General features: G+C 52.1%; 3 protein-coding genes and 1 non-coding gene across 4 annotated transcripts; 2 read left to right on the forward strand and 2 right to left on the reverse strand.

Moving 5' to 3' along the window:
* Positions 1-5026: 5026 nt before the first annotated feature.
* On the reverse strand, positions 5027-9653 carry Spmip1 (sperm microtubule inner protein 1). Its single transcript, XM_013356031.4, has 2 exons — positions 9233-9653; positions 5027-7862 (listed from the first exon to the last, which is right to left on the reverse strand). Exons 1-2 carry the CDS (start codon positions 9651-9653, stop codon positions 7753-7755), a joined length of 531 nt encoding a protein of 176 aa, XP_013211485.1. The 3' UTR covers positions 5027-7752.
* LOC110597580 (uncharacterized) lies at positions 6027-11345 on the forward strand. Its single transcript, XM_078040258.1, has 4 exons — positions 6027-6980; positions 7061-7150; positions 7286-7377; positions 7473-11345. Exons 1-4 carry the CDS (start codon positions 6027-6029, stop codon positions 7537-7539), a joined length of 1203 nt encoding a protein of 400 aa, XP_077896384.1. The 3' UTR covers positions 7540-11345.
* On the reverse strand, positions 10250-12907 carry Atp6v1f (ATPase H+ transporting V1 subunit F). The gene is made up of 2 exons (XM_005319437.5): positions 12667-12907; positions 10250-10632 (listed from the first exon to the last, which is right to left on the reverse strand). The coding sequence occupies exons 1-2, from the start codon at positions 12822-12824 to the stop codon at positions 10431-10433; spliced, it is 360 nt and encodes a 119-aa protein (XP_005319494.1). The 5' UTR covers positions 12825-12907; the 3' UTR covers positions 10250-10430.
* Positions 11110-11183, forward strand: Trnav-cac (transfer RNA valine (anticodon CAC)). Its single transcript has one exon. It is a non-coding gene; the product is annotated as a tRNA-Val (tRNA).

Genomic DNA, 12907 nt, shown 5'->3' on the forward strand with positions numbered 1-12907 from the left:
TGCCCTGTTTAGGATAGAATATTCCATGGAAGTGCTTTGTGTGTGTCCCCTTCTCCTACTGTGCCCTTGGGTGTGGCCTACCCAGATGTCAGTCAACCTGCTCACAGTGGACATCATGAAGATAGACTCAGCCCCCTGAAACCTGACCCCTTGCCTCATTTGAATAGCTTCTCCTCAATAAAAGGGGTCAACGCATGCTCTCTCTCTCTTCCTGCGGACCCCTAAGGTTAGAGGAGCCGTCACAGCGACCCCAAAGAAAAAGGTATTTGTGTCTCTTGTGTGGTTATTTTGCACAGCACAGTTAGCCCAGTTTACCTGGAGTGACCCCTGAGCCTTTTAATCGTGAACAGAAACCTAGCACACCTCCCTAATTCCAGCTATTGGTGAGGCTGAGGCAGGAAAATGCAAGTGCAAGACTGACCTGGGCAACTTAGCAAGATCCTGCCTCAAAATAAAAAATGAAAAGGGCTAGGGATGTAGCCCAGCAGCAGAGCATCCCTAGGATCAATCCCCAGTTATCAGGAAACAAACAACTGACAAAGTCAGAATTTGAGCTCTCTTTGCCATGTACTGCTGGGGACCTTGGAGTTTTAGGGTCCCTGGATGTAAGATCAAGGGAACTCCATTGTCATTTTAGGTCTCTAACGTTCTAATGGGAAGTGAGGGCTCAGTGATCTAGAAAAGGACACAGCCCAGTCCCTTATTGTTTACTTAAGTAAAAGAGCACTGAGTTGAAATTGGGGGTCACCTTCTCTGCCAGCTCAGCCTTCTCCAGGGGAAGCTGTTCTGAGACCCAGAGAGGAGAGTTTGCTCCATTCACTCCTGGAGCAGTGACAAGGATTCAGTCAGGTGAAGTTACTTATGATGGCAAGGATGTAAAGGATTCCAGACTGTATTAGTCACCTTTCTATTACTATAATGAATACATGAGCAATTAAAAAGAGAAAAGGTTACCAGACACAATGTTTCATACCTGCAATTCCAGCTACTTAGGAGGCTGAGTCAGGAGGATCACAAGTTCAAGGCCAGAATCAGCAACTTAGTGAAGTCCTGTCTCAAAATAAAACATAAAAAGTGCTGGGGATGTAGCTTGATGGTAGAACCCAGGGTTCAATGCCCAGTACTGGAAAAAAAAAATTATTTTGGCACATTGTTCTGGGGGTTCACATCTGAAATCGGTGACCCCATGTTTTGAGCTTCTGGTAAGAGCACTGGATCTAAATGGTGGGGAATGTGTGTCAGAGCCAACTGCACGCTGGGCCTGGTCCCTCCCAACGTGAGCTGGGAAACAGGAGGAAGCAGAATTCCCCCAACCCCATCAAAGGTACACCTAAGGCCCTCCCAGGAGGTCCTATAGGTCCACAGCACCTCCCACTAGTGATCCTGGCGACTAAGCCTTGTACACATAGGCCTTTGAGGAACATTCAACATCCCAGCTTTAGCCCAGATAGCCTCCTGCATTCAGTCCCTCTCATTATAACTTATACAAATGGTTTCCTCATCTGTAACATGACAGCAATGTGTATGTGTGTGTGTGTGTGTGAGTGTGTGTGTGTGTGTGTGTGTGTGTGTGTGTGAGTGTCTGTGTGTCTGTGTGCATGTTGGGAGGAGTCCATGGGGTGGCCTGTGGACAGCACTTAGCAGGTGATGATGGGCCATTTTTGTGCCTCTTACTGTCACACCTCTTAGTGATGGATGCCTTGCCTCCTGGGAGCCATGTGCCCCCAGAGTGTTTGTCACTGTGGTTGTCTGTCTTCATAGGCAGGGGAAACACTACCACGTGTTAAAGCAAGTTACTCTCCAGAGCCAGTTTCCCTTTCACCCCAGTACTGGGGATCACTGTACCCAGGGGCACTCTTCTCCTGAACCACATATCCCAGCTCTTTGTTTTATTTTGAGACAAGATCTCACTAAGTTGTTGATGATGGCCTCCATCTTACTATCCTCCTGTTTCAGCCTCCCAAGTAGCTGGGAATATAAGCATGTGCCACTGTGCAGCCCTGGATTCAGAGCTTCTTATCTGTAAATTGGGACAATAGCACCTATTCATGGAGCTGCTGAGGAGGTATCCACATGTGCTGCCACCGCTGCCCATCCTAAACACATTTGTACCACACATCACAGTTTGAACGTTCACGTGGATGTTAACCTGTATATATGTGAACCTGATACTCACTGGGGGTTGCAAATGAGCACATGCACACACCTCTTTCTGTCAGGGTCACTCTCTGCACTGTACTCTGCTACCTCCAAGTGGTCTTGGAGTCAGGCCAGAGTCTCTGTAAGGCTCCTATGCCCCAGGCCCTGCTCAGGTATCAGTCGGCCCTGAATTATTGAGATCAGAGTCTTTGTTTCTCCTTGCTCCTGGTCCTCAGTGCCCAATCCTCCATCTCTCTCCAGGCTCTGATGGCAGAGGCAGAGGAAGGAGGGGGCATCTGCCCTAACCCCTGTCCCATGGCGCAGGCAACTATACCTGGGAGCCCAGGGCTCCCTTGTAGTCCCAAGCAGGCCTTGGCCCTGTACTACCTCATCTTCAGGCACCCTGCAGACCTAGGCCAGCTCCGGACTGCACTTTGGCAGGTGAGGAGGCCAGATATTGCCAAGGGGTGCAGGCAGGAGCCTGATTCTACCTCCCCTCCCATCCCCACCAGGTGCAAGAGGGCCAGGGCTGTCCCCCAGGGATGGAGCTAACCACAGTACTGCTGGAGATGGAGCGGAGCCGGTGGGCCCAGGAGCAGGTAGGGGCTGACCATGGGGGTGGGGAGGGCTGGCTAGGTGCCCCTCACACTCTGGCTGTCCACCTTCCTGCAGCTCCTCTGGGAATTGAATCTTCTGACTGGAGCAGGGCTGGGCCTCTTCAGGGCCCCTTGGACCCAGTTTGGTGGTTGGAGGGACCAGGCCCAGCGTGCATGGAGCCAGCACAGCCAGGTGAGTAGCAGGATTGGCAGGGACTTGGAGCAGCTGGTGAGTGGAGAGAGACATTGTGTGACATTGGGGTGGTTGTGGTGTGACCCCCTCAAGGTCACGAAGATGCTTGAGCTTTAGAGACTAACAGCCCTGGATTCAGAGCTCTGCTCTGATGCTCCCTGTGAACTGTGAGCCTCCATTGGCTGTAAAATGTGGACAATGGCAGATCTTTCTCTGAGGACCAGTGAACTCATCTAAACAAGGGGTTTGAACCTCTTGATACTTATGGGGACTAGTGTTATTCCATAGCTAACTACTGGCTTGTCAAATCAACTGTGCAGTGACACTGGGAAGCCTGTCCATGTGACTGTGTGAGGGAGAACTGTGCCTGGAAGGGTCCCTGAGGGCAGAGGCACTGGTGTCTAGGGTAGCACTAAGACAAACACACTGAGCAGCCCCTGCTGAGTGGGGGGCTCCCTCCAGGGCTAGAGCTGTGCTGACCCTCCAGGAGGGGGATGTTGTGGTGAGGACCCCAGAACAGAGCTAAGAACTGAGGATGTACTTCCCAGTCCCAGCTCAGCCACCAGCTGCCAGAGTAGCTTTGGGCCTGTTGGTAGCCTCTCTACAGTGGATGGGAAGGGAAAGGGGACACATAAGGCCACTTATGTGTCCACTTCATGAACACCAGGAGACAAGGATTATGGGGGGCAGGGAGCATCTTAGAGGCTGACTACCACACTAAAGGATGATGCCCTGTGTCCTGAGCTCCCCAAAATTTTCCAGAGTTCCAGGCTGTCGCCTTCATCCCAAACTAGGGATTCCCTGAGCCAGAACCATCAGTTCCCAGAGGGGTAAGTCTTTCTCCCAGGGACTCTGGCACTCCCTTGTTGACATACAAAGTGACCAAGAACCTGGCCTTTTCCCCCTGTCTCCTCCCACAGTCCTGCTCCACAGCCCCTGGAAGGGTAACCTCAGAATTCCAGTTCCAAAATCCAATGGGTTTAGGGATTAGAGGAGGCCAGCCTGGACTCAGAGTTTGGGTGTTGGGGTGTTGGGGACTAGGAAGACTGAAGCAAGCTCCCTCCTTTCTCCAGCAACTATGGGGCTGCTGGAGGTGCCTCTGAGGTAGCCCCTAAATCCTGCAGGATGCAGACAGCAGACCCATCATCTGCCGTGGATCTGGGTGAAGCTGGGAGAGATGCAGACCCAAGATGGGAGGGCCCTGGCATACCTACAGAGGCCACACCTGGTATGTTGACAGGACGTGATGGGCAGCCAAGATAGCAGGGAGCCCCTGAAGTTGGAGAAACCAGATTAGATTGGGAGCAGAGAAGTTCTCATTCCAAGTCCAAAGACTTCCATCATTTTTCACTTATTCTGCATCTTGCACCTTTCATTGGGTGCCCAGGGATGGCAAGTCAATTTTATGTGCCAATTCCCTGACTGGCACCAGTTGTCTCAGATGCTGTGCCCGTTAGGGTTTTTAACTGGGGCTCTGTTGAGTGGGCAGGAAATGACCATCATTGACTGCCCAGGGAGAAGGAAGAGGAATAGCAATTCTAGGCCACCTGTTTGCCACCCTTATACCAGGCACTGGGGACATATGGAGAACAATAGATACCTTGAGTCTTTGAGACCAAAGCCCAGTGATAGAGCATGACTCTAAACAGGCAATTAGAATTCAATGGGATGGACACTGTGGGCATGAGCCTGTTAATTTAAAGGAAACAGACTTAAATTATTTGTTAAACAATAATAGCAAAGTCATAAACTTTTAGTTGTCCCATCACACACATGAAAGAAGAGGACTGCCAATGATTCTCTCCTGATTGACAGATAAATTTTTACAAGTATTTTATCTCTTGGGAAGACAGAGATGTCAATTACACTATTACCTGGGAAATAAACTCTAGGAATACAATAGGTGAGCATCTCAGAGACAGGTGTAGGAGGCTGCTTTCACAGTTCTGCAGCAATCATTTCTGAAGTCTCTCCTGAGACTTCTTTGTTCACAAAACCCTTTGAAATTCAGATCTAGTTCCATAGAAACCACACCCCTTTGGTTACTGTTATGAATATTCACAGGTTTCTGCATTGCTTACCAGAGAAAAATGCAATATTCTTGTGAAAGGTTTTTAATACTTATGAAAGCAGGTTCCTTCAATTAGTTTTATGGATGCAGAACATCTCTCCTTCCTCCACAGCTGCAGGAGCAGTGACAGCACATCCCTTTTTTAGATTTCTTTGTTCATTATGAAGACTTGCAGTTTTTTAGGCCACGCTCTGGCTTAAAATTTTACTTAAGTTTCATTTTATTTTGTTGCCAGAAAGAAAAAAAAAAGGAGGGGGGTTAAGGAGGATTTTAACAACAGGAAAAATCATGGCACACACAGTGGGTTTCTTCTGTGAACCTGAACACACACACCAGGACAAAATGGGGATATCCTTATGCAGAGGGAGCACCGGCAAACAGGCCTTTCTCACTCCCAGGCATTGCATAGTGGCCAGCCTTGGCTGGGAGGATGAGGGAGATGGAGTTGGCTGTTAGCAGGCACACCTGACAAGCAGATGCATGGCAGGTAATGGGAATAAACATGGAATAATAAACTGTGACAGCCATGAAGTTCAAGCAGCACTCTCAGGGCTCCATGGTCCTTCATGCACTAGGAGCCCCTTAGGCTTCCAGGTTACAGTTCAGGGGGGAATGTGTGTGAGAAGCTGGGACATGAGAAGGGAGTGCTCTCAACATTGATCCTTCTCTCTTAGGTCACTTAAAAGAGCTGAACCCTACCACCACTAGCTCTGTGGACTCTGGACCAGGACTCTCTCAGGTTGGGACAGCAGAAATGGAGCTTTCCAGGGAGGAGGCTGCGGGATGAAGTGGGGCTGCCTCCTGCAGCCAAATGGGAAAAGGGATCATTGCTGAAGCACCTCTTACACCACATAAAAGAGGTTTAGTAAATTCAGCAATCAGGCAAGGACTAGTCACTGGGGTCTCCAGGTTCTTCTAGGGGAAGGGCCCTGGCTTGGGGATTCCCTCTCAAGCCTGGACCCAAAGTGCTTTTCATTCCCAGGATCTGGAGAGGGAAGACAGGAGCCAAGAGGAGCCAGCACCAGGGATGCAGAGGCCCCACCTACAGAGCTGGCCAGGGAGAAAACTGACACAGAAAGCTTCAGAGCCCTCTGTCCTGGCCTTGCAGTGCCTGCCAGCACCCCAAAATACCCCACAGGGGCTGGGCTCTGGCCTAGGTCAGGAGAGAGAAACTCAGAAACTGCTGAGTTTGGACCCTCTTCAGAGTCAGAGACAGGAGGACCCTATGGGCCAGACAGAAAAGACACCTCAGGGTCAGCGAGGGGACACCTCCCAGTGGGGGAACAGAGAAGTATCTCAGAGTCAGAGAGAGAAGACATTCCAGGGTCAGAGTGGGGAGGCACCCCAGGATGAGAACAAAGAAATCCCTCAAAGAGGAAATAGCCCTAAGTGCCAGAGAAAGGAGATTGGGCAGGGTCAGGAAATGAAAACCCTTCAATCTTGGGAAGCCCCTCTCTCACAAGCATGGGAGGTGACTCAGGGAGAAGCGCCTGTAAGGGCTCGGGAAAGGGAGAGTCCAGGCCGCTGGGGGAAAACCACCCAGCGAATGCAGGCCAAGCCGGAAGGCCGGAGTCACAAAGCGGCCGAGGCCGTGATAAAGCCAGGGGCCGCCCGGGATGGGGCGTGGGCTCCTCTCCTGGACCCCAGGTCCCTGGCCCGACAACTCACAGGCCCAGGAGGTGGGATGCTGGCGGCACTAAGCACCGAGGGCTGTGGGCAGCAGGCTACCCAGGGAGGAGGCCACCGTCCCGCGGAGCAGGAGGTGGGTGAGGTGAAGCTCCCGGGCGCGCTCCGGGAGCTTAGGGGCGTTCCTGGGGGACCCAAAGCTTCGAAGGCTGCGTGGCCTGGGCCCCTGGGCGGGGAGAAGGCGCCGGCGAGCGTGAGCGCGGCGCAGCAGGAGATGGCTCTGCAGCGGCTGCTGGAGCTGCATGGCGCGGCCAGGCGGCGACGGCGGCAGGAACGCGAGCAGCAGCGGCTCCGGGTGCGTACCCGCGCGGGGCCGACCTAGTCTCCTGCGGCGGGCAGGCGGGCAGGGCTCCGAGCTGACTGCCGCCTCTCCAGGTCTTGGAACGGCTCCGCATCGCCAGCCACCGCCACTGCCGAGTTCACCCTCTGGGGCTCCCTTCCAGCCTGGCTCAGCTCCCGCCACAGGCAAGAAGAGCCCGGGGTGAAGGCGGCGGGTCCCTCGGGACCTGGCCCGGGGAGGGGCGGAGCGCCGGAGGGGCGGGTGTGTGATGCAGTTGCTACCCTGGCCAGTGACATCGGCTCAGCCATCTGCCTACCTAGGAGGACGTGACCGGGCGGTGGAGCGCACTGCGGAAGCAGCTAGAACAAGTGCACCTGGAAAGGACCCGGTGGCTGCGGGCGCTCAGGACCAGGTGTGTGTGTGGGGGGGGGGGTGGCAGGGAACTTTGGGGGGAGTGATAGAGTCCCTTTTCCCTGGCATCTGGATGACAGACCATTGTCTCCCCAGGAATACCCGGAATTTCCAGGAGCTACTGTGGCCCCCTGGCGTTGAGAAGCCTGCACCTGAAGAATAGCGCCCACACTTTCCGATGGCTCTGGGCATTGCTGGGTCTCTGAAGGGATAATTAAGGAGATAGGAGTTAAGGAAAAGGCAAAGACGTCTACCGCCAGGTCAGAAAGGCCTAGAACGCAGCTTCAGGGCCAGGGAGAGCAGACCAGAAACACAAAGCAGCTTCGCCCTACCAGGAGGCCTGTTATTTTTTCCCGTGCCTCCCACGGGCTAAAGGTCAGAGGGCCAGATCCCGGGGATCCAGCATTGAAAAGGCCCCATTCTTCCGGAAGAACGACTCTATGTGGCACATCTTGCAGGAGGCCAGTTCTTGCTTTGCTGGGGTACCTTGGGAAAAAATGTCAGAGGCCAGGAATGAGTTCCTGGGGAAGGAACTCAGCACAGAAGCTATCTTGTCTGCATAGCACTAAGACTCTGTCTGTGTTGGATCTACTTTTTGTGAATAAATAAAAAGCTTCTGAGGAGTAGCACTTCAGGAAAATACAGGCTGGATCCTGGACATTGCACCAGTGGCAACATGACCTGACAGCTGTCAGCCATCATCATCCCCTGCTTCAGGATCCCTTGCCAGCCCTGCTTGTCCCAGGATAGACTGCAGAGAAGGGGCCTTCTACCTCTGCTCCCCTTACTTCTCTCTTAGGGTCCTAGGGGAAATGTGGGAGCTTTTTGGGTAAACTTTCAACTGTACTGACCCCCCACCACCCACCTTTCCTGCACAGGCTCTCAAACAGCTGGGAAAAGATCCAGGACTAAGTGATCTCTCTTGAGATTAGTGGCTCTCAACACCACCCAGCAAACCAGCAGCACTTTTGGAAAACCAAAACTGAGCCGGGGTTAGGGAGCAGACAGCCTTTCTGCCACACCATTTCCACCTATGCCTGACTCCACCCTCAAGTCAGATTTCAGCAACTCCAGTTCTCCAGGTGACCTCACCCCATCTCTGGGCTTTAAGTTACACTTATATTCCAGTAAGCCCTGAATTTACTTCTCCAACTCTGACCTCAATCCTGATGTCCAGACTTTCTCCATCCTGAATGGTACTGCAAGTAACCCATACTTGCGGTACCATTCACAGCGCAACATCTTCTCCCTTAGATATTTCTCCTTCCAGATATTCCTCCATCCTGATGTCCAGCCTCATTGGCACTTCAAGCCTACCATGGCCAAGCCCATTCTGTCTTCAAGACCCTCCAGCCCTACCCTTTTTCAATCTGGGTGTTGCCACTGGTCTCTCTTCCTTTCCCTCCCAGTCAACCCATCCATGTCTCCCTCCCAAACATTCCAAATTGGCTTCAGCTCTACTGCTAATAATCCCTCTATCTGAAGCCACCATCATGTCTTGCCTAGATAACTCAAAACAGATGCCTAATTCACCTGCCAGATCCTATAAATTCCCCTGAAAAGCTATTAACTACAAAAAAAAATTATTTTAAAAAGCACTGATCTTCTTAAAACCCTCCTCCAATTAGAATAAAATCCAAACCCCTTTCTTGCCACTTGCTCAGCATTGAGGGCTTCAGAAAGGCCTTTCTGGATAATTCAGTCTAAAGAAACACATGTCCCCCACCACACCCAAGAACTTGTCCTCCCTGGACATTTCCTTGTTGTTTGTAGTCTGACCTTCCATTACAATGTCTGCTCCCTGGCCCATGGCAAGTGCTCTGTTTGTAATTAATTTCCACAAGGTTGGGGCTCACCCAGCTGCCAGCCATATGTGAAGTTGGTGGTGACGGGGAAGAGGTAGCGCTTCTCTGGCACGTCCAGTTTTCGAGTGTTGAGGTAGTGATAGCGCCCCTGGGAGTCATGGGAGATGCCTTCATACAGCAGAGCCCGAGTTGCAGGCAGTACTGGGTACATTTCTGTCTGAAAAGGAGCCTCAGAGACAGGGCTAGGGGGCTTGGCAGGGACTGCTTTGGGGACAGGTGGCGGTGAGACTCGGGCCTTGGGTGTCAGGGTGGGCAGTTTGAGGGGCAGACGGGCTGCAACCTTAGCCTTCTGCTTGGCCCTCACCAATAACCCATACTTGCGGTACCATTCACAGCGCAACATCTTCTCCCTTAGATATTCCTCCTTCCAGAAGTTTTGCCACACTGTGTCCAAGTTGAGCTGCCGTGCCATGGCGCAAAGGAATGAGCAGCTAAGGGGTGAACACAGCAAGCAGAGTTCTTCTGACAGCAGATGGCTCCCTGGGACAGTCACTTGGCAACCAAGCCTCACCTCACACAGGGTAGGGTTCTACTTGCCCTGCCCTCAGTGGACCTCACATGCCTCCCTTCCAACAACCTGGAAGGTTAAAAACCTTCACCCCAAAACTCCTGTAGGATCAAAACCCAGTCTAGAATTACAGGCTTCCAGGTTTCCTGTGCTTTCTGCTTCTGTCCCTTGGATCAGGCTCCCTCCTCACCCCATGCAGCCTGAGGCAGGGGGAACCAGGGACTAGGCTCAGCCATGCCCAGACCCCCTTCCCTCGTCCTCTTTGATCCAGAAAGTTAGTCCTCGTTATAGCCTCCATCCTGGTCCAACTCCTCTGCCTGGCTCTTTGGCAGAACTTTTTCCATCCTTGCCAATCTAATCTCCCCCAGAAGCCTCACCCTACATGTGTTCTTTCCAGCACCCAACCCCATATGAAGAGAAGCGAGAATATTGTTTTAATTTAACATCAATAACGACACCATGTATCAGCACAGGGAAGAAGTAATGGAGAGAGAAGATGGTTGGGCTTCCTGTTCCCTAACCAGCCTGGATTTTAATGGCAGAGCCTACAAACACCTCACCCAGCCTCTCAGTGGAGTGGGGAAGGAGTGGGAATTGAAAACCAGAGGCTTGAAACAAAGGATGGCAAGCCTGGGAGAGGCCTGGCAACAAGCAAGGGGCTACAGGGCCGGGGGGAGTCCCCTAGCGCAGGTCTTCTGCAGTAAACATGCCCTTGGCCCTGCGCAGGATCGAGTCCTTGGCAGCATCATAGGGGTGCTCCTTGGATGGGATCTCCAGGACAGCTGGAATGGAGCGCTGATGGGCGTCAAGGGCGTGCCGCACCATCTCTGCGATGTACTGGTTGATGAGGATGATGCCAATGTCATCCCGGTTTAGAAACTGCCTGTGGAGAGAGATGAGATGGGAGTCCAGGGCAGCCCAGGGGGCTGCTGTCTCCCCTACCCAACAGCCTACTCAGGGTTGTGGGGAAATGAAAGTGACCTAGAGGCACAGAGGACAAGAGGGAAAGACTGCTACCCTAAACCCATTCTCAATCCTATCCTTCCTTGAATGAGGCAATTTCATTTAAGAGCTCAGGACCATGTTGGTCAGGGTTGGTTTCTACCTCCCTTGCTCAGAGAGAGAACTGGTAATGAAGATTAGGGTGATGCCAGTGTATTCCATATGCCGCCTTTGTATAGGAAGGGGAGAGGATAAGAATATATGTATCTGCATAGAGATTCCAGAAAGATAAAGAAGAAACTAAGTGGTTATCTATAGGGGTGGAGGAGGGAGAAAAAGAGATACAAGGATTGTGGTGTGATACTCCTTAATTTAGACATTTTAAATATTATTTTTTTTAAATAGGGCTGATGAGGGCTGGGGATGTAGCTCAGTCGGTAAAGTGCTTGCCTCACATGCACAAGGTCCTGGGTTCAAACCCCAGCACCACAAAAAAAATAGGGCTGACGAGACCACTGAAGGCCTAAAGTTCCCCACTGATGAGGGTGGGGGATGAGTCAGAGGGAACATTGGCATGAGCCAAGGACACAGATAGGAAACTCAGCAATGAAGGAATCACACTTTCCAAAAATAAAACTTGCCACTGCAGCCGTCCTTTATTGTGATCATCCTTCTATTCTTTCCCTTTTTATTCATTAAAAACTACTGAGCACCTACACTGGGCTAGGCACTGGGGTAGATTAGACTCCATCTCTGAGATCTCTTATGCCGGAAACATGGGAAATTCTTTTTTGGGGGGTGGTACCAGGGATTGAATGTAGGAGTGCTTAACCACTAACCTACATCCCCAGCCCTTTCAATTTTGAGACAGGATTTCACTAAATTGCTGAAGGCCTTGCTAAGTTGCTAAGGCTGACCTAAACTTGAGATCCTCCTGCCTCAGCCTCCCCAGTTGCTGGGATTACAGGTGTAAGCCCCCATAACCAGCTGTAAAACTCTTGAAGTGAAATTTGTCCTCCAATGACAACTTGGGTTACTTTACCAAACTGCTTAGAGATCAGCAGACAGCAGCCACCCAGGTCAGGGCCTATTACACACCAGCCAGCAGGAACCAGTCTCAGCCAGCAGTTCTGGGTTGGGCTGTTTAGGGGAAACAGGTGAGTGGTTTCTTCCTGATTCTGGCACAGAAGCCCTGGAGAAGGGTTGACCAAAAGACTAGGAGGCCAGCTTTCTCAATCCTAACCACCAAGACACCTCTTGGATTAAAGGGCATGCCTGCATCCACACTTTAAAGTTGTCATCCTTGACCCAGGGCACAAGTGAGGACTGAAGTATATGGCTAGCAGAATCCAGATGTTCAGCCCACTGTGCTTAGAACAAAGGGAAATTCTAAGGTAGACTGAGAATTGCACAGAGTGTGTACTGGTTTAAGAGAAGCAGAAAGGGCACTGGGTTCCTATTCCAGCTCTGCGGTTCCCTTGGGCATGTGCTTAACTTCTCTAAGCTGCAATTTTCTCACTTACCATTATGAATAACCCCTTCCTTACAGGACGATTATGAGCCTCAAAGGGAGATGACTGTACAAGAAAGCGCAAACCCACTCCCTAGGCTCTCAGCGAGCGTACGGTTGGAGCATTGCAAGGCCCTAAGTGAAAGTCTGAGACCCCGGAAGAGGCGCTGAGGCTGGCGGTCGCCACCGGCTGGGCTTCCAGACGTCCAGCTATGGCAGGGGCAGGTCATAAACTGTTCCTCCTCTTTCCTGACACACGGTCATGTGAGGGGGAACTCGGTGACCTGAGAGCCCCGCTCATACCGAGTTCCCAAAGAGGACTTGGGGCGCAGAGGCTTCTGCTCCGGGAGGAGTGACCCACATTCCCAACAGGGTCTGACAGCTCGGTCCCCGGCCGCCTCCGCCCTCTCCCCAGACCCCGCACCAGCAGCAGACGGGCCAGCTCGGCCTCGCAGGGTACCGTACCGGAAAGTATCTTCAATCTCATTGATGGTTGTATCCTTCTCCACCACCAGGAAATTAGGATGGCGGTTCTTGTTAAGCTCCCCTATGCCGCCCAGTAGGAAGCCAGTCACCGTGTCCTCGTCACCAATCACCGCGATTAATTTCCCTCTCCCCGCCATCCCCACAGGTAGGTAGAGCTGTCCTGGAGCGCCAGAAGTCAAGGCAGCCCCGCCCCCGCAGCGCGACGTCGAGCCGGCATCGG

Source organism: Ictidomys tridecemlineatus, chromosome 2, assembly GCF_052094955.1.
Source record: "Ictidomys tridecemlineatus isolate mIctTri1 chromosome 2, mIctTri1.hap1, whole genome shotgun sequence".
Lineage (NCBI taxonomy): Eukaryota > Metazoa > Chordata > Mammalia > Rodentia > Sciuridae > Ictidomys > Ictidomys tridecemlineatus.